General features: G+C 43.7%; 1 protein-coding gene across 1 annotated transcript in view; it reads left to right on the top strand.

The window, feature by feature from the left end:
• SHISA9 (shisa family member 9) overlaps window positions 1-19,107 on the top strand; it is a 355,039-nt gene extending 335,932 nt beyond the window's left edge. Inside the window, exon 5 of the mRNA XM_011983671.1 lies at window positions 18,177-19,107. Coding sequence (XP_011839061.1) covers window positions 18,177-18,556 — 380 coding nt within the window. The 3' untranslated portion in view covers window positions 18,557-19,107. The remainder of the gene's footprint in view (window positions 1-18,176) is intronic.
• Window positions 19,108-21,623: the final 2,516 nt, after the last annotated feature.

Here is a 21,623-nt window from a genome sequence, read left to right as displayed (position 1 = left end):
AAGGAAGGAAGGAAAGAAGGAAGGAAAGAAGGAAGGAAGGAAGGAAAGAAGGAAGGAAGAAAGAAAGGAAGGCAGGCAGGCAGAAAGGGAAGGAAAGGGAAGGGAAGGAAAGGAAAGGAGGAAGGAAGGAAGGACACTTCACTTAGCTTTTCTGCTTTTTATATATGAGGAAACTGGGGTTTCCTAAGACCAAAAAAGAGAACTACATCACAACAGGTCTGGGGTCCAGACCTCAAAGAGGGGCTTGAGGACTTGACCCAGAATCACTGGAGATGCTTGTTACAAATGTAGATCCCGGGCCCACTCACTTCCTAAGAATTTTGAACATCCGAGTGTCGTGTCCCAGTGTATTCATTTTAAAAATGCACCTCCTGGGCACTTCTTATGTACATTAGAGTTTAGACCTAGCTTTTCCTAATCCGCCACCCTAGATGCAATCGCAGTTTGCAACACAGCATCAATTTACATACCAGCGTTCTTCCCAATGTATTTTTGCTGTTTGCTGAAATAAAACTGTTTTCTTAGTGGTGATTTGAGCTGGGGCCACAGCTGGACGGTAACAGCATTGGAAGTGGATAGTCTTGGGTTTGGTTTCTTGCTCTGCCACTTATTGGCAGTGACAGAGTAATTTGGCAACCATATTATTAAACATCTCTGGGCCTTAGTTCCTTCATCTGTCACGTGGAAAGAATGATATTGCCTGCCATATCTCTTTAAGAGGGTTTAAATGAGACAATGTAGATAAAATGGCTAAACCAGTGTCTAGCCCATAGTAGGTACTCAGTACATGCTAGTTCTTTCTTTCTTCTAAGAAAATTGACTTAGCCCAATGAGAAATGCTCATGCAAAAGGCACAAGACAGTAGGCAATGTGCAATAGGGTTACAGTTCCATTGGAGTGCATGCATCCTGTAGACCATCCCAGGGGAGGGAACACCCACCTAAAGGCAACTTTAAAACATTACTTCATGAAATTCAGGCTTTTGCAATTTCCAGATTTTCGTTATTGGTTTGGTCATGAGCCGCCGGGTGCAAAGCAGGTGGAAGACAGGAGGGTGATGTGAGGTGAAGTTTTTTAATAAAAATCAAATCCTACTCGCTCCTGAGTTCAGTCCCCTTTGAAAAGCACACAGCAAGCACTGGGGTTTTGATGAGCTTCCTTGGGAACACATAGGGCATGAAATGAATGCACAGAGAGGGGTCTCTGGTTTGCAGAAATGCTGTTGCATCAAGATTGCAATAAACATTTGACTAGTTTGGCCATGTGTCCTTCCGAGCCTAACCCAGCCAGATCCTGTTCATTCCAAAGCCATCTTGCATAACGCCCACACTACACACAGTAGGCACTCAACATACATTTTGTTAATAAATTATTAAATGAAACTGGGCATAGATATTCAAAGGAAATTTTGTCTTTCCTGAAAAGGCACTGGGAAGTGAGAATCAACCAGAGGGAAGTCTGGAAACCTGTATTCTAGACCCAATACTGGTTTATCTATGCGACAGTCTTTGAGCTTGGTATATAAGAGATGCTAAAGTTTCCTCTCCTGAAAAATGGAAAGCTTGAGACTATAAATTTTTTTGCCCCCTGGGCCTCTATAAGTAAATATCCGAGGCTTTGCGCTGATTATCTTACCTTGTCACGTGCCCACCTCTAAAATAATTTGTAGGAGGACAAAGAAATGGAGAATGACTGGGGCATGGGAAAGTGGAGGGATATGACATCCAAAGCACATGGATTAAGAATAGGAGAGAGGCTTTGGGAGGCTGAGGCGGGCAGATCACCTGAGATCAGGAGTTCAAGACCAGCCTGGCCAACAGAGGTGGTGAAACCCCATCTCAACAAAAATGCAAAAATTAGCTTGGCATGATAGTGGGTGCCTGTAATCTCAGCTACTCAGGAGGCTGAGGCAGGAGAATCACTTGAACCCAGAAGGTCGAGGTTGCAGTGAGCCAAGATCACACCATTGCACTCCGCCTGGGTGACAGAGTGAGACTCCATCTCAAAAAAAAGAATAGGAAAGAGATGCATCTCACGTGAAAATTGGGGGCTCTTCTTGGAAATATGGTGAGTGAATGATTGGTATTTGTATCAGTCAGCTACTGCCACAATAACACTGCGTAACAAATAACCTCAAATCTCATAGCTTAAAATGTATTTAGTCCAGCATTTATTTAGATCAGAAGTCTATATGCCAGTGATTTCTACTGATGTGGGAGGTTCTTCTTATCTCAGGTGATTTCACCCATCTCTCTGGGAGTTGGTTGGATGCTGGCTGATCTAGGCTGGTTTTAACTGGAACGACTTGGGTGACTTGACTCTGCTCCATGTGCCTCATCCTCAAATAAGGCAGCCCAGACATGGTCTCATGAGGGTGGCAGAGGTGCAAGAGAGAAATTCAAACCAGCAAGCACTTCTCCAAATGCCTGTATGTCTCATGTCTGCTAACATCTCTTAGTCACATGGAACGGAGTGTGGATACGGAGAAGGTCAAAGAATTGATTCATGCATTAATCTAACATAGGATCCCAAATCTCATAATTATCTATGTTGACATGGTCCCAGGAAACTACAGCCAAGAGGAAGGTGACAAGTAGGACTTAGAATTCTTTCCCTTAATTTGCTTCATTTAGAAAACCACCAGTTGTATGAAATTTCACCAAGTGGGAGGATGATTGGAAGACAGACCAAGCAATGAATTTCTGAAAAAATAAAATAAAATCTCTATCTATAGAGCAGCAATGCACAGGAAGGCAGTGAGTGGACACAGTTCCATCCAGGACCCTGCGTGGGAATCAGGGGCAGGGGATCTGTGGTCAGCTGTGGCTGGAGTATGAGCCTGTCCGCCTTTGTCTAGTAGCCTTTCAGAAGATGTTGACTGTACAGCAGGACTGCCTAAGCAAAGAGAGAAAGGGCCTGAGGTTTCAGAGGGCTCCTGGCAGCCACAACAAAGGGGACCCATGGTACAGGCTGGACAGCTTTGGTGCAAAGCCCAGGCCAGGGGCTGTGTTAGAATTCTCCCTAGCAAAGGCTCCCTCCTCACTTGGATTGATAGTTTGCCTATATGTGAGATTTTAGAAAAAAAAATCACAGTACCACCGCTTGTCGGGAGCCTTCAGGGTTAAGACTAAAAAAGGGCCAGGCTCCTAGATGCCCTTTCTGATTTTCTGTCTTAGAGCAGTGTGGCTTTGGGAATGAGATGGTGCCCTGGAGGGAGGGCCAGATGCCCCGTGCTTCTTTAGGACTTGGTTCATGTGCAGCTTCCCCTACTTGTGTCTCTGCAGCAAGGCCCGGAGGCAGGTGAAATGCAACTAATTTGCCATAAAGACAAATCTTCCCATCTCCTCCCTGGTCCTCTCCTGCTTAGGAAACTGGGGCTTTTTTCCCTACCTTTCTTGTTTCTGTCTGCTGAGACAGCCTCTGGAACCTGCACAGCTTTATACCATGTAGTTCAAAAGAAGAGAGAAATACCTGGACTTTAAAAAAAAAAAACACAAAAAACCATGAACTCTTTCCCTTTTACTTTTTAATTCAGCTTGTGAAGAAGAAGAAAGCAGAGACCCAGAAAATGGTCCTATATAAGTTAAAGTAAATGCTGTTTCACAGTACCCAAAGGTCCCACAAATACCGTGCTTAAGAGAAATAAGTATTTCTTTTTTTAACAGCTTTATTGAGATGTGATTCACCTATCATACAATTCACCCATATAAAGTGTAAAATCCAATGGTTTTCAGAATGTTCACAGAATTGTGCAACCATCATTACAGTCAATATTAGAACGTTTTCCTCACCCCAAAAAGAAACTCTATAACCATTAGTAGACATTTTCCATCTCTCACTGTCTTAGCAGTCCTCTGCCAGCTAACCCTTGGTTCAAGCAATGATTTGCCTATTTTGTGTCTTTATATATTTGCCTATTTTGGATATAGCTGTCTCATGTAATAGACCTGTATTAGTTTGTTTCCATGCTGCTGATAAAGACATACCCGAGACTCGGTAATTTATAAAGGAAAGAGGTTTAATGGACTCACAGTTCCACATGGCTGGGGGGCCTCACAATCATGGTAGAAGGCCAGGAGGATTGCAAAACACATCTTACATGGCAGCAGGCAAGAGAGCGTGTGCAGGGGAACTCCCCATTATAAAATGGTCAGATCTCATTAGACTTATTCACTACCACGAGAACAGCACAGGGAATACCCACCCCCATGATTCAGTTACCTCCCACCAGGTCCCTCCCATGACACGTGGGAATAATTACAATTCAAGGTGAGATTTGGGTGGGGACACAGCCCAACCATATCGTGACCCAAGGAGAGTAGTCCAGATTGGTGGGCATCTGTACTCCAAGTGGTCACTCCGGGACCCAGGTTCCTCCAAGCTTGTTGCCCTATGACTCTTACCATCTTGTCCTCATCTGCATTGTTATAGTTGGTTGCTGTGACTGCATATTTCTGGCCTGAGGGAAGAGGAAAGAGAGGAGCCCCAGAACAAGTATTTTTTTTTAAAGCAAGTCAGGTAAAGCAGAAGTTGGACACGTCACTTTTGCTATTACTTCATTGGTGGGAGATCAGTTTCATGGCCAAATGTAGCTTCCAAGAAGGCTGGCAAATCTAGTTCCAAGTTGAGTGACCATGTGTCCAAGAAAAAAAAAGGTAGAATAAATACAATCTGGGAGATAAGTAGCAGTCAGCTACAGCATTTTCTCTGATGGGAATATACATTTCAGGAAATGTACCATGCACTGCATATAATGTTCTGAGGTTTTACAAGCCTTGTCTCATTTACTTCTACACTGCACTCCACAAGGTATATTTTATTATCCTAATTTTATAATCTTTATATTTTCTGATGATGACAGAAATAGCAGCTACTACCCTTTGAATACCTGCTATGAGGCAATGACATTGGCCTTTTTCAGGATGCAAGGTACTCTACACCATTCTCTTCAATACTCTCCATCCCCAGGTCACATAGGCCTGGTTATTTTAGTTTCAGTCTTATAGGTGAAGCTTAGAGATTTGAATTCAGATCCATCTGCTGTCAAAGTTTATACTCTTTCCTCCATATGGTAAAGAAGATTTTGTAGTCACAAAAGTCAGACATGCCTAGGTGTGGTGGCTCACGCCTGTAATCCCAGTACTTTGGGAGGCTGAGGCGGGAGGATTGCTTGAGCTCAGGAGTTTGAGACAAGCCTGGACAGCGTAGTGAGACCCCCTTCTCTACAAAAATAAAAACAAAAATAGCCAGGCATGGTGGTGCATGGCTGTAGTCCTAGATTCTCAGGAGGCTGAGGTGGGAGGATCACTTGAACCCAGGAGATCGAGGCTGTAGTGAGCTCTGATCATGCCACTGCACTCCAGCCTGGGTGACTGAGTGAGATGTGCATACTTCCAAACTTTGTTATCTGTCATATAAAACTGGTGCATTGAATCTTTCAAATTCCCAGCCATATTAACTCCTGTTTCATTCTCAACATTCCCAGATCTCATTGTCTTGTCTTTCAAGATTGGGAGCCCTACCATAGCTTTCAAGAACCTAGTGTAGAATTCAAAACCAACACACTGGTTCTTTGTCATCATTTGTATCAGTCTGTTCTCATGCTGCGTAACAGACTGAGACGGGGTAATTTATAAAGGAAAGAGTTTTGATGGACTCACAGTTCCACATGGCTGGGGAGGCCTCACATGTGGTAGAAGGCAAGGAAGAGCACAGCACAGGAAAAGTCCGCCTCCATGATTCAGTGACCTTCCACTAGGTCCCTCCCACAAAGTGTGGGGATTATTACACTTTAAGATGAGATTTGGGTGGGGACGCAGAGCCAAACCATATCATCATTGAAAGTGAAGGGATAGACTGGATGTGGTGGTTCATGCCTGTAATCCCAGCACTTTGGGAGGCTGAGGCAGGTGGATTACAAGGTCAGGAGTTTGAGATCAGCCTGGCCAACATGGTGAAACTCCCTCTCTACTAAAAGTATGAAAATTAGCTGGGTGTGGTGGTGGGTGCCTGTAATCCCAGCTACTTGGGAGGTTGAGGCAGGAGAATTGCTTGAATCCGGGAGGTGGATATTGCAGTGAGCCGAGATCGCGCCACTGCACTACAGCCTAGACGATAGAGCTAGACTCAGTCTCAAAAAAACAAAAAACAAAAATGAAACAAAACAAAAAGTGAAGGGATAGTGGAAGCACAAGGACAAGAAAATTTGATTAAAATCTCAAAATAGAATTTCACTACATTGTCATGGAGGGAATCAGTGGGATATGGCATGAAAAGCCCAGGAAACCACATCGACCTCAATGGCTCAGAGGACAAACTGAATGAGAAAACACATGCAAAGCTCCCGGTGAGTGCCTGGACTGGAGTGATGGTGAAGAAACCTCAGTCTCAGTTCTCACTTCCTCATTAGTCTGCAGCTCTATTTAATCCAGCCCTGTTATAGGAAACCAACTTCCTGTCTGTGACTAGCCAGTACTCCAGCCAATGTCCACATAACTCAGAGGATGCTAGATCCCTGCCTCTTATAATGCAGTAGCCAACCTGGCAGGGAGTCTCACATCACCCCCAGCTCTCCCCTCCTACCCCACCTTAAGGAAGAAAAAGATAAACATATTTTGCCTTGATGGCAAATTTCTGGGCTTTGTTAAGGAAGAAAAAGATAAACATATTTTGCCTTGATGGCAAATTTCTGGGCTTTGTTAAACTTTTGGCTGTGACATCTTGATATTTTCTCTTGAGAATATGATATTTACACTTCTGCCCCAATCCCTGATATTTTGAGAGGAAGAATCAAGAAGAGTGTTTTCCCTGCATAACTCTCACCCCATCCACCACATTCTTTAGTTTTGAAGGAATATTTTCTTGCAGATAGATCCTTGTCAAAGGAGTAATATTCATTTTTCATTGTAGGCAATGTAGAATGCCTACGTTGCAATGTTCTACACAGCAGGCAAAAGGTTCCATAAATATTGAGTGTGATGGTCATAAATTCAGGCAGTGGAGCCAGGTGTCCTGGGTTCAAGTCTCAGCTCCATTTTTTGGACAAACTGTCAAAGCGCTCTGAGCCTCAGTTTCCCACTTATAAAATAAGACCAATGGTAACACCTACCTCGTTAGGATGTTGAGAGTATTGAAGCAGGTAGCAAATGTAAATTCCTAGTGAAGGCAGTAGCATAGAACACACACTTAAGAAAGGTGAGCAGTTACTCAGTTTGCCATTGACAAGAGTGGGGAAATAGAGAGGAAGTCCCTGTCGATACTCAGACTTCTGATATACCTAAACAGTCTCTTTAATCGATCCCTGCCTCTTTCACCTGACTTTATTCCACCTCCCTCCCCCGAGCTAGGTCTGCTAAAAAGTATCCAGGTCTCTGCACATTCTCATACAGGAAGATGGATCCTAGTTCGCCTGTCTGAAAAATAAAAGCACTTAACCCAAGCTCCAGCCCTTCAGTCCCTGTAAAGAACAGATCATTCAGTCTTCGGTGATACAGACTGAATGACCAGGAGATTAAACATCCTGCCCATTTCTCATATTTCATGGACTGTCATTGGAATTGGAATATCATCAGTGCTTTCCTTCTTTCATCACATGCATATTATTGCACCCCTCCTGTGTGCCAGGTACTGGGCTGGATGTTGAGGATTAAGCAGTGAGCAGAACAAATACAACCTCTGCCCTAAGTGGAGCTTTATATTCTGGTTAAGAGAGACAGAGCATACACAAGTAATCAAAAAAGATAACTTTATATATTAATATGGCCTATGAACATATTAAAATAGGGAGAGGTCGTCAGAGCCATGGGTGGGAGTGTCTTCTTTGGGTATTAGGAGGGTTTTTCAGGTGGTAGCCTTTGGTCACAGGACCAAATGGCAAGAAGGAGTATTTAAATAGTGGAAACAGCAGGGATGAGGTCCAAAGGCCCTGAGATGGTGACAAGCTTGGTGTGTTCAGGAATAGAAAGGAATCTCATGTATGGTGGAATAGTACCCCCCTAAATCCATGTCCACTCGGAACCTCAGGCTGGGAATGCACATGGAAATAGAGTCTTTGCAGAGGTCATCAAGTTGAGGATATATTGAATTAATGTGGGCCCTAATCCAGTGGCTGATATCCTTATAATAAGGAAGAAATTTGGACACATACACACACAGACACAGACAGACAGACAGACAGACACACACACACACACACACACACACACACACACACGGAAAATGGCCACGTAAAACCTAAGGCAGAGATTAGAATGATGTAACTTCCAAGGCAAGAGATGCCAAGGATTGCCAGCAACCACCAGAAACTAGAAGAGGCAAGAATGGATCCTCTGGTGGAGCCTTCAGAGGGAGCATGGCCCAGCCAACTTCTGGCCTTTGGAGCTGCAAGAGAATGTATTTCTGTTGTTTTAAGCCATCAAGTTTGTGGTACTTTGTGATGGCAGCTTTAAGAAACAAACACACCCGGTGATGTGTTCACAATAGGTATGGAGGAGAGGAGGGTGCACAGGTAGCCAGAGTCCAGGTCAAACAGACCTCAGGGACCGTTGCAAAGAATTTGGATTTTATTAAGTGTAATGGGAAGATTAATTGCTGCCTTTTGTCATACCCTTGAGCCAAAGGCAGAAACCCATGAGGAAATGTGAAAGCTTTGGTTGGGGCATTGCTTACCAGGTGAAACCCACCACCTGTGACCCAAGATTATTACCAAGCAAGAATGAGTGGTAGGAACCCCTCCCTAAGATATCTTTGCCTCAAGGAAAGGAGGTAGGTGGGAGGCTGCCTGCTGAGACCCTCAGATGTGCAGCTTGTTTTGGAAACTGGTTATTACCTTGATGTTCTCCCTTTCCACGGAAGCCAGGCTCCATCCCGCCCTGCACCTGCACAAGTGTGTGCTGCTAATTAACAGAGAGACAGATGGAGGAAGGTATAGTTTAATTTTACAGCCCCAGTTTCTTCAAGGCAATTAGGTTCATTGGAAGGAAAGCACCTTTTTCTTTCTTCTTCTTCTTTTGTAAATGAAGAAAAATCAAACGGGAGAGGGCCAGTGTTGTCGAAAGGCTCACACATCTGTTTTCTGGTCGGTTTGTCAGCCATCTGCCCACAAGGTACCGGGGCTGATTAGGTTAATGCATTTATTAATGGGGCTTGCAAGACTGTTCAATGAATCTGTTATTTCTTTCACAAGGCGCTTTTTAATATACTAAGACAGGGGCCACACTGCACAAAGCCAAGAGTGACTAGATAAGCATTTCTTTCCCCTCACCTGGCTCCAAACCAGAGGGAAACAGAAACATTATGAAAACAGGGTTTCATGAAAACTGCACTTCCAGGTAATGGAAATGATTCATCCATCCAACCGCTAACCACCTCCTTGTTGAAATAATCTTGAAAATATCTCTTTGGAGGATAGTTTCACGCACCAGGCACCAGTTCAGTGCCTACACTGCACTTCTCTAAGAGAACACCTGAGTCCTAGGGCGGGAGAATGGTTAGTTAAATGAATAGGCATGAATGATATAATCTTGCCTATAGGACATTAGATGGCCTGAGGACCCCTTGCCTTCTTCACTCTACAACTCAGATATCCTTTCAGGTTCTTGAAACTACTCAGCTCCTTCTCACCTCAAAGCTTTTGCAAATGCTGTCATTTATCAGTTGTCAACTGCTGCATAACAAATGACTCCAAATCTTGGTTGCTTAGCATAGCAACTATTTATTGAGATCATGATTCTGGGGCAGTGGGGAAGTTCTTCTTGTTTGGGCTGGATTGGCTCCTCTCAGTTGGGTTTTCTTGGTATCTGGCTCTGCTGTTAGGTGGCTGATGGTCTAGGATGGCCTCACTGAACATACTGCAGTTAGCAGTCGGTTGGTTGTGGTGAGCAGGGGTAACCGGCCTATGGGTTTCTCATCCTCCAGAAGTCTAGCGGCTCCCTTCTTCACATGGAGGCAGATTTCTAGAGCCTTAGAGTAGAAGTTGCTAGAATCTACTGGTCCAAGCCCACCATAATGCCAGGCTGTATTCAAGGCATGGGGAAATAGACTCCACTTCTTGATGGTAAGAGCTGCAAAGTATTTTGGTCATTCTTGCAATTTGCCACATATTTCTTCATGTGGGTTGCTCTTTCTGTTACTCTTCACCTTCTGATCTCAGCTTAAAGAGCTCTTTCTCAAGAGGCAGGATGAATGCCTGCCTCCCTAGTAGAACGTTTATCCCAGGATGGCAGGAACCATGTCCGTTTCTGTTTCTGATTGTCTTTCATATTTCAGGTATCCAGCATATGATGGGTACCTGTTTGATGAATGACTAAATGATTGAACATACAGCTCGAAGACTGCAGCATGGACAATGGATTGGAGGAGGTGAAACAAGGCAGGGAGGCCAGTGTGGTTACTGAAGGAGAACAATGTTCAAAGAGGGTAGGAGAAAGGGAATAGGTTAAGGAAGTATTTGTTAGATATGGGTGGAAGGACTTGTTGGTTTGACAGTTGTGCTGCAAGAGAAGAAGAGAATGAAGTCAACCATCCCTCCCAAGTTTCTGGCATAAGTGGCTAAGGAGTGGGTGGTCCTGCATGAGAGGTAAGGAAGAGGCTGAAGAACAGATCCAAGTAATGTTGTTGGGTTCAGGCATGACCACTTTGGGTCAGAGATGCTGGTGAATCTGTCCAGGAGGTAACTAGATACATAAATTTTGAAGTCTAAAGGGGAATCTTAGAGCATTTTTCTATTGAAGTTTCATGGCACTGGAAATCTGGAACTTTCCTCTAAAAGGCAGGAAATGGGTTCAAGTCCCAGCTCTAATATTAGCTTGTGCTACCTTAAAAAATAAAGCTTCCCTGACCACCACCTCCCTCCTGATCAGATCAAGGCCCCTTTGTGTGCCCTTTCATGGAGTAAACTAGGCACTTAAGAAACATGGTGGGAGCAAGAAGGAAAGAAGGGAGACAGAAAAGAAGACAGCTCAGTTTGGATGAATGCCTGCTTTTTGCCTAGCAAGTGGCCTACCATGGAGTAAGTGTTGAAACCATGTCTGTCGAATTTAATTCAGGGCTTCTTTCTTAAGGCAGGGAATAGATAAAATATAGATATTGAGCATTTACTACATTCCAGGAATTGTGCTGTGTAGCAGATGTAGCTCATGCAATTCATTGCTCACCATAAACCCAAGAGTGGTTAATATTATCCCAATTTCACACCTGGGGAAACAGGCATAAATGGTTAAGTGGTGTTCCCAAGGTCTCGTAAACTCAGATCTGTCTCATTCCAGAGCCAGCAGACTTTCTTGTTCACTCCACTCTTTCCCCAAGTACCAAACACTTTCTGTGCCCAGGGAGTACCCAATACCAGGTTCACCAAGCAACCAGCTCAGAATGAGGTAAGGAGGGTGGTGTGGATTCTCCATGTGGGACTCAGTGTTTCCTCTCAATGGGATTTTCCCCCCATCTGCACAGATATGGACAGACTCGAATACCTCTGTATCTGCTTTTCTTTAGAACTTTCTGAGGGGACATCACCTATTGAAGCTGCTGGGATGCTTAATTCATAATTTATTTTGTCTGTTTCTCAGAAGCAGGGAACACTGAATGCATCCCTTGCTCAGAGCGGACCTCAGACTGGTCTGATGTCTGGAAAGAGGAACATGGGAAAGAATGATGCTGGATCATTATAAGGCATATAATGAGGGCGAGTGAGATTTTTCAGTGAGAGATTACTGGGAGGAAAATGAAAAAGACAGCTTCCACCCCTATTCTTGTCCTGATATTCTCTATGCTGTCACTGTATTTTGCTCATTTTTTTTAACTTTTCAGTTCAGGGGAACAAGCGCAGGCTTGTTACATGGGTAAACTTGTGCCATGGGGGTTTGTTGTATAGATTATTTCATCCCCCAGGTATTAACCTAGTACTCATTATTTTTTCTAATCCTCTCACTCCTCCTACTCTTATCATTATCATTCATCAAATATTTACTGAGGCCAGGTGTGGTGGCTCACACCTGTAATCCCAGCACTTCAGGAGGCCAAGGTGGGTGGATCACTTCAGGTCAGGAGTTCGAGACCAGCCTGGCAAACATGGCAAAATCCTGTCTTTACTGAAAATACAAAAATCAGCCAGGTGTGGTGGCATACACCTGGAATCCCAGCTACTTGGAAGGCTGAGACAGGAGAATCACTTGAGCCCAGGAGGCAGAGCCTACAGTGAGCTAAGACTGCACCACCACATTCCAGCCTGGGTGACAGAATGAGACACTGTCTCAAAAAACAATTTTTACTGAGTCCTTAATATCTGCTGGGAACTAGGTTGGACATTGCTTATATAATGCTGGGCAAAAGTCATACCTGGTGTTCTTGGAACGCTAGTGAGTGAGATGGGTGATAATGAATGAACTGCATAAACAAGTGTAAAATGACAATCATGATAAGTGCCATGGGGAGGAGCTTATTATGGAGCAATCTGACCTTTTCAGACTTTCTAGAAGGGAGAGGGACCTGAGGGGAGAGGCAGCTGGGCATAATAGGAGTGACGTGGGAAGATACTTCCGTTTAGCTCTCTAACAAAAAACTCCTATGTGCTGGAACTGTGATAATGGCAGGGGCTATCCCTGTGGTTCTCAACCCTGGCTGCACATTAGAGTCACCTGAGGGACTTAGAAATTCTACGTCTGGGCCGCACTCTCTGAGATTCTGATTAAATAGGTTTGGGAAGGGGTCCAGGTGTCTGAACACTTTTAAAGCTCCCCCGTCTGATTTCCATATACTGCCAGGACTGAGAACTACTGAGCCACCGAGATGGAAGGATATTTCTGCTCTCAAAGAACTCGTGGTCTAGTGGGGAAACAGATGTGAACACAGAAAAGTATAAAACAGCATAGTCAGTGTTATGATGGAGACAGCAGGGGTGGCTGAGAAAGTCTGAGGAAATGAGGGAGGCAACATCTTAGCTAAGGCTTGCAAGATGAGTAACAGTGAGCCTGGCGCTAATGAAGGGGGTAGACTCTGCAGCTCAGACACGTGGTTCTTAGATCAGATAGGGGACCTCGTTTTAAATACTACTATGACTGGTTAGCTCCCCTTCATAGCACTTACCGTAGTTATACTTCTATGTAATTTGGGGGATTATTTGAGCACCACCTCGCTCCTGATCAGATCAAGGCTCCTTTATGTGCTCTTTCAGGTGGTAAACTAGGCACTCAGTGAACATGGTGGGTGGAAGAAGGAAAGAGGGGAGACAGAAAAGAAAGGAGGTTGATTTGGATGAATGCCTCCCTCCCTACTAGAATGCCCACCCCAGCAGGGCAGGAACCACATCTGTTTCTGATTCTCCTTCATATTTCAAGTGTCCAGCACATGGTGGGTACCTGTTTGATGAACGACTGAATGGTTGAACAAACAGCTCAAAGACTGCAGCATGGAAAATGGATTGGAGGAGGTGAAACAAGGCAGGGAGACCAGTTTGGTTACTGAAGGAGAACAGTGTTCAAAGAGGGTAGGAGAAGGAGACTAGGTTAAAGAAATATTTGTTAGATATAGCTGGAAGGACTTGTTGGTTTGACAGTTGTGCTGCAAAAGAAGAAGAGAATGAAGTCAACCATTGCTCCCAAGTTTCTGGCTTAAGTGGCTAAGGAGTGGGTGGTCCCATGTGAGAGATAAGGAAGAGGCTGAAGAACAGATCTGAGTAATTTTGCTGGGTTCAGGCATGGCCACCTTAGTTACAGGAAAGGAGTCCCGATCTAGACCCCAAGAGAGGATTCTTGGATCTCATGCAAGAAAGAATTCAGGGCGAGTCCATGGAGTAAAGTGAAAGTAAGTTCAATAAGAAAGTAGAGGAATAAAAGAATGGCTACTCCATAGACAGAGCAGCCCTGAGGGCTGCTGGTTGCCCATTTTTATGGTTATTTCTTGATGATATGCTAAAGAAGGGGTGGATTATTTATGCTTCCCCTTTTTCGACCATACAGGATAACTTCCTGATATTGCGATGACATTTGTAAACTGTCATGGCGCTGGTGGGAGTGTAGCAGTGAGGACGACCAGAGGTCACTCTCATGGCCATTTTGGTTTTGGTGGGTTTTGGTCAGCTTCTTTACTGCAACCTGTTTTGTCAGCAAAGCGTTTATGACCTGTGTCTTGTGCCAGTCTTCTATCTCATCCTATGACTAAGAATGCCTTAACCATCTGGGAATGCAGCCCAGTAGGTCTCAGCCTCAGTTTACCCAGCCCCTGTTCAAGATGGGGTTTCTCTGGTTCACATGCCTATGGCGATTGTCCTGCAAGAGAAGAGGAGTGTGAGGTCAACCACTGCTCCCAAGTTTCTGGCTTAAATGGCTAAGGGGTGGGTGGTCCCATGTGAGAGATAACAAAGAGGCTAAAGAACAGATCTGAGTAATGTTTCTGGGTTCAGGCATGGCTACCTTGGGCCAGAGATGCTGGTGAATCCAGGAGGTAATGACATATAAATTTTGATGTCGAAGGGGAAAACTTTGAGTATTCTTCTATTGAAGTTTCATGGCACTGGAAATCTAGAACTTTCCTCCAAAAGGCAGGAAGATGGGTTCTAGTCCCAGCTCTAATATTAACTTGTGCTACCTTAAACAATTTATGACATTTCAGGAATGTGTGATCCTCACAGCCTTAGCAGATTCCAAGATTCCTTTTGGCTTTGACATTCTGTACCTTCAGGTAGCCCTAGAATTTAAAAAGGAACTTTCTGATGAAAGGCTTTATCAGTCGGAGCTATTTGCATTACAAGGGATATACACTCAAATATTAGAGCTGGGACTAGAACCCATCTTCCTGCCTTTTGCAGGAAAGTTCTAGATTTTATACATAGCAAGTTAATATGTGGCTTCCTGGGGTGTTGCCTTGGGCAGTAGTCTGAGCGGAGGCCACGCTAGCCAGGAAAGAGTGCTGTGATCAGTGAATGATGTCTAGCATAGGCACAGAGTCAGAAACGGGGACATGGTTTTGTTTCAGTCCTGAAACCAAAGGTTTCCCTCTATGGCCTTTCAAATAATGTTGATTGAATGTAGGTTCTACTGTGGCTCAGCCATTAGCTCTAGGTAACCTTAGTTTAATCATTTTATATGCCAGAGCTTGACAGTTTCCTTATTTGTCAAGCAGCAGTAATAGTCCCCATCTTTTCTACCATCATTGTTGAAAGGATCTAATGAGAAACGAAGCATAGAGCCCTGTAAGGAGCAGAATCAGATACAAAGATACAAAGGAGAATCAGAAACAGATACCGTTCCTGCCCTGCTGGGGTGGACATTCTAGTAGGGAGGCGGGCATTCTTTAACCTTTATGTAAATTCACCTGTGTGACACTGTGAGATCCAGACATGTGGATGAAAGAGCAAACACTTCTCATCTCCTGAGAGATGAAAGTTCAAAATTTTATTGCTAATGAATTAATTTTAAAAGTGTAGATAATCTTATAATAAAAGAACTCAGAAATAAATAAAATAAAAGAAGGTCTCATAAAATTGTCAAATAAAAATCACGTAAGAAAAGAGTCAGCAAACCACCATGGCACAGGTATAGCTATGTGACAAACCTGCATGTTCTGCACATGTATCCCAGAACTTAAAGTATAATTTAAAAAAAAGAAAGTGTCGATGAAAAGAGTCAAACTCTGTCAAATACTTGAAGAGATTTATTCTGAGCCAAATAGGAGTGAGCAGGACCTGTGACACAGCCCTCGGGAGTCCTGAGAACATGTGCCCAGGGTGGTTGGGCTGCAGCTTGGTTTTATACCTTTTAGGGAGGTGTGAGAAATCAATCAAATACATTTGAGAAATATGCAGGTTTGGTCCAGAAAAATGGGACAATTTGAAGGGGGGGATTAGGGGGCAGCTTCAAGGCTATAGGTAAATGTGAACATTTTCTGGTTGACGGTTGAGTCTAAAGACCTGGGATTGATAGAAAGGGAATGTTCAGGTGAAGATAAAAGATTATGGAGACCAAGGTTCTTTTGAAGTCTTATAGTGGCTGCCCTTAGAGACAATGGATGACAAATGTTTCCTATTCAGACTTTTAAAAGGTGCTAGACTCTCAGTTAATCTCTTTAGGATTGGGAGGGCCTGGAAGAAAAAGATCTAGCTATCATAGTAGAGCTTCTTTACAGATGTAGGTTTTACCCCACAAAAAAAGTCTTTGCAGGGCCATTTCAAAATATGACAAAAAAACATGTTTGGGGGTAAAATATTTTGATTTTCTTCTTTGTCATGTAATGTTGTGCCAGAGTCAGATAGGAAAGTAAGTCACGATATATAGGGTTAAATAAAACCCATCTGATGAGAATTTATGGTTTGTAGGGTGTGACTCCCAGATGCCTTAGACAGAAATTTGGGCAAGATAAGAAAAAATCAGAGCTTAGTCCTCAGAAGAAAGAAAGACAGAGAAAGAGAAGTAAAAATGAAGGAAGAGAGGGAGGGAGGAAGAGAGAGAGAGGAGGAAGGAAGGGAGGAAGGGAGGAAGGGAGGAAGGAAGGAAGGAAGGAGTCATTGAGTGCTGGAGAGAGTGTAGTTAAATTGAGTGGAAATTGGTAAAACTCTTCTGTAGAGGAGTTGGCAATATGTATCAAGAGCCTTAACAGTGTTTATACTCTTTGGCCAAATAATTCTATGTTTTATAATCCAGATCAAAGGTCAGCAAACTTTTTAAAAAAGGATTGGGTAGTAAACAGCTCAGGTTCTTCAGGCCTCACAGTTTCTGTCAATTGAGTTTCAACAAGCACTCAATTCTACCATATCAGAACAAAAGCAGCTATGGATTAGACATAAATGAATGGATATGGTTTTGTTTCCGATAAAACTTTGTTTACAAAATAAGGATGTGGCCAGATTTGGCCCGTGGGTCATAGTTTGCCAATCGCTGATCTAAATTAAGAAAACAGGCCTGGTGTGGTGGCTCACACCTGTAATCCCAGCACACTGGGAGGCCAAGGTGGGAGGATTGCTTGAGCCCAGGAGTTCAAGACCAGCCTGGGCAACATGGTGAAACCTCATTTCTAAAAAAAAATACAAAAATTAGCCTAGTGCAGTGGTGCTTGCCTGTGGTCCCAGCTACTCAGGAGAATCATCTGAGCCTAGGAGGTAGTGAGCTATGATTGTGCCACTGCACTCCAGCCTGGGCAGCAGAGTAAGATCCTGTCTCAAAAAATAATAATAAATAAATAAATAAGAAAACATTTTTAGAATTATGCTAAATTCAACCTTCTAAATACAAAGAGAGGTTTAGGTGAAAAGAAAAGTTGCTATTACAGCTTTATTTGTAATAGCAAACTATTGGCACAACTAGAACAGTCATCAATGGGGGATTCATTAATTTTGATAGTTCCACTCAATGAAATACTAGGTACACATGAAAATCCTGTTTATTAATAATTTATAACAACATGGAGAAATGCTTGATAGAACATTACATGAGAAATAGAGACAAACTTATTTGTAATGATGATAACGGTGGTGGATAATATCTAAGCACTTTACACAAGTGATATCATTTAACTCTCCAAACAGACCTTTGAAGTATACTTTTCGATTGTAATGACTTTCCTTATGGAGAAGCTGATGGTGACAAACATTAAGTAATTTAGTCTAGGTTAAGCTGCTGGCAGGTGTCAGAGTTGGAATGTGAATACAGGTCTGTTTAACTGCTAAAAGCAAAAACAGAGGCAAACAAACCAGCCAAGAAAAATCCCAAATTAAACTCTGTTTATTAAAAAAAACAGAAGAAAAGACACCCAAAAGTTGTTATCGGCTGTCATGATTGGTAGGTGATAGGAAGATCGCTTAACATGTTCAGTATTTTCTCTAATGAGAATGTATCATTTTAATAAAAAAGAACAGGTGAATTTCATAGGCAAACCAACAACGGCAGAATGGTAGGTAGGATTGTGGGGAGAGAAGTGTTTATTTCGGGGGTCTAGAGGTTCCCTTGGGGATGCCCTTAATCCTCTTGGTCCTGCTCTTTGTTTGTGAAAAGGACGTGGTGCTGCGTTTCCCTCTGTCTTGTTCTAGGTGGAGTTTCTAGTGTGTCTTGTTTGGACTGTTGGCCTATCTTTATGCTGTTCTTGGGTTGACATGCCAGTCTCTAACTCTCTCTAACTCTCTCTGTCTCTCTCTCTCTCTCTCTCTCCCTTCTCTTTCTTCCCCTTCCTCATCCACCTGTTCCGCTGTGCAGCTGACAAGGTCAATGATGACTTCTACACCAAGCGACGGCACCTGGCTGAGCTGGCTGCTAAGGGGAACCTACCTTTGCACCCCGTAAGAGTGGAGGACGAGCCCGGGGCCTTCAGCCCTGAGCATGGTCCTGCCAAGCAGAATGGACAGAAGTCCCGCACCAGCAAGATGCCCCCACATCCCCTGGCCTACAACTCTACCACCAACTTTAAGGGCTGGGACCCCAACGAGCAGTCCCTCCGGCGGCAGGCTTACGGCAACAAGGGCAAGCTTGGCACGGCCGAGACAGGCTCCAGCGACCCCTTGGGAACTCGCCCCCAGCATTACCCACCCCCACAGCCATACTTCATCACCAACAGCAAAACAGAAGTGACTGTCTGAGCTTTCACCACAGGGAGCACCCTGGAGACCACACTCAACTGAGAGAGGCAAAAAACAACCCCGCCCACACCCTCCCTGTCCTCCCCCAACACGTGCGTCCACACACTCACTCTCAACAAGAACCAACTCTAAACCTACTGGGGACACGGAGTCGCATTTTTCCTAGGTCATGCCTATAACGTGTCGGCGGGCAGCTGAGAAAGACCGAAGCGTGGACATTCAGCAATACAGCAAAGAGGAAAACTGAGGCACACTCTTTCCACTCCGGGACCAAGGTGGCCAACTCACATGCCCAAACCATGGGGCTGAGTTTTCTTTTCCTCCTAACTTGAAACTGAAATCCATGATGACAAAATATAAAAGTAGCACAATTTAGAGAAATTGTCCATTTGAGCACATACACTACTTGCCACGTGCTGTCTGTTTCTAGGTTCGAGAGCCAGGGTGGAAGTGGGGAAAGAGAATGAGGGAGGACACAGAGAAGAGTGCATTCTGGAAGAGGAGTTGTTCTGGGAGGAATTTGCCCACATCAGAAGCATTTTTCTAATTGCAAGAAGTGGTGACGTGGATGTAAAATTTTGACAGAGCATGAAACAGTAACTGGACCCCAACCATTCTATTTATAGTACTTTTCATATCATCCATATTGAACGCAAAAAACAACACACTCTGAAACTCACAAAAAATAAATAGACCCTGAACCCACCAGCAATGATGGGAAGGAAAAAAACAAACAAAAAAACATTTTAGAGAACTCCCATAAGGACCATGACTGTGGAAATGGGAGGGATGGGCTTTTATGATAGGGAGAGGGTCCGGAGAGTATCAAATAACTTTTTAAAAAGAGAATTAAAATGTAAGCCCACTACAAAACAAACAAAAACAGCAAATGAGGTTGTTTTTTTTTTTTTTTCCAAAATCTTGAAGACTTGTTGACATTAACAACAACAAATCCACAGCTGGAAAAGTCCACAGGAGATCAGATGAGGATCCAGAAGCCTCTGATTTCTGGGTTTTGCCTCTAAGACCTGAAACAGCCACAGAAACAAGTCCTCTATAAACTGTATGTCCCTGATATCCCTTTCCCTTCAGCGCGTTGCCGCCGCCGCTGCCAAACTTTAACTGCTTTGGACTGAAAATGTCATAAGCGTGGGTGGTGCCTTCAATGTGTTACTGTTGTTTCATGACAGTCTTGTTTCCCAAGTGCAACCTGTGTTCTTTTAGCCTTCCTTCCTCTTGTTTTTCTGCAATAGTAGAAGATGTTTCCATCCTTCCTTTGTAGGTGAGCCCACCCCATAACACCCTCTGAGGGGCTGCTACAATGTCAGGGGTGCCCAGGAGCAAAGACCTCCCTACTCTCTACACTATCAAAATGAGTCCTTCCATTGTCTAGCCCTCCCAAACCTGCCAGATGTTTCTTGGTCCCATAATTCCCATGGTCCCTCCAAATTACCTCCCCACATACTTCACGTGTTCATCTGCCATACAGAATATCCTGAGGTTCTTTTTCTGGTTGGTTCTCATAATCCATAGTCCTTGGGGTCCCCCAACAAAGTCAGTTTTCCTACAAGTTGTGTTGGTTTTGTGGAAGCCCAAAGAAGTGGATTGAGAGAGAAGAGATTTTTATCTAATGTGAAAGGTTTTTCAACTAGCCCCTAAAGGTCTTAGGTAGTTAATTAACCTTCAACAGACCCACAGCAATTCTGGTGTCAGAAGCTATAAATGGTCTGGCCAAACAAGACTTAGAGTATTTTCTGAAATCCTGAACTGCAGGATTCTGCCTCACCTGTCTCTCCACTTTGACATCATGAAATCAGCAAAACCAGATATTTATTCTCCTTTTCATTCCCAGCAGATACGAGGACACCAACAATGCAGTTGATCCCTCTGGGCCTCAGTCTCCCATCTGAAACATGGGGAATTGCGGTAGGTCAAGCTTTTTGAAACCGCAAAACCTCTACCTGTTTTTAAAAATGAGATCTTCTGGCCAGGCACAGTAGCTCACGCCTGTAATTCCAGCACTTTGGGAGGCTGAGGCAGGCGGATCACCTGAGGTTAGGTGTTTGAGATAAGCCTGGCCAACATGGTGAAACCCTGTCTCTACTAAAAATACAAACATTAGCTGGGCGTGGTGGTGGGCACTTGTAATCCCAACTACTCGGGAGGCTGAGGCAGGAGATCACTTAAACTCAGGAGGTTGCAGTGAGCTGAGACCGCACCACTGTCCTCTAGCTTGGGTGACGGGGTGAGACTGTCAAAAAAAAAAAAAAAAAAAGAAGATATTTCAAAGAACGCACAATAGGAGATCTCCATGTATAAAAAGGCACTGTGCTATACAAAGCAGGGGTCAGAGATTTAGTGCCCACCTTCTCAGCCTCCTTGGGAAGACCACAGAGCTTCCCAGAGTCAAGTAAATACCACTGGACATGGTCAGAGTTTCATTGACGTTAATGAGCTCTGTACCTGCAACACACTTTGGCATCTCTGTGTATTACCTTCACAATATTTGTACCTAAATTGATTCATTTTAGTGCATTATGTTTTTAAAATGAAAACTTCCTGTCCTCATCACAAATTTTAAAAAAATAATCAGTTGCCATAAATAGAAGGTAAGCATAAAAATAAATAAAAAGGAAACAAGCAGCAATGATTAAATTCCAGCTGGAGTCTGCTGTCTGTGAGTCTGAACTAAAGCCTGGAGTTCTTTCTTTCTCTCTCTCTCTTAAAATGATATTAGCAGGTATTAAATAATTGTTAAAGATACCAGCACCCAATGAAGACTTTCTCTTTGTACTAATAGGTGGACTGAAAAGTAAATGAAAGGGGAATCATTTCCTATGCCAGTCAGTGTTGAACAATGCTGTAGCTGTGTACTGACTATGATCATTGTGCATGCACTAGGGGTGCACAGCCCACACTTCAGAAAACCTTGAGTTGACTTATCTGTGAGGCTCTTTCTCGCTCAAAGTTTCTGTAATTCGTATCTCCCTTTTACCTCATCGTTGCTCTTTGCCCCCAATCCACTTCATCTCACCCTTATCTCAACTCTGATTAAGAGTCTGTCTTG

The sequence above is a fragment of the Mandrillus leucophaeus genome, unplaced genomic scaffold (genome assembly GCF_000951045.1).
Source record: "Mandrillus leucophaeus isolate KB7577 unplaced genomic scaffold, Mleu.le_1.0 Scaffold253, whole genome shotgun sequence".
NCBI classification, from domain to species: domain Eukaryota; kingdom Metazoa; phylum Chordata; class Mammalia; order Primates; family Cercopithecidae; genus Mandrillus; species Mandrillus leucophaeus.
Note: the sequence above shows the minus strand (reverse complement) of the source record. Positions and strands in the feature narration are given on the sequence as shown.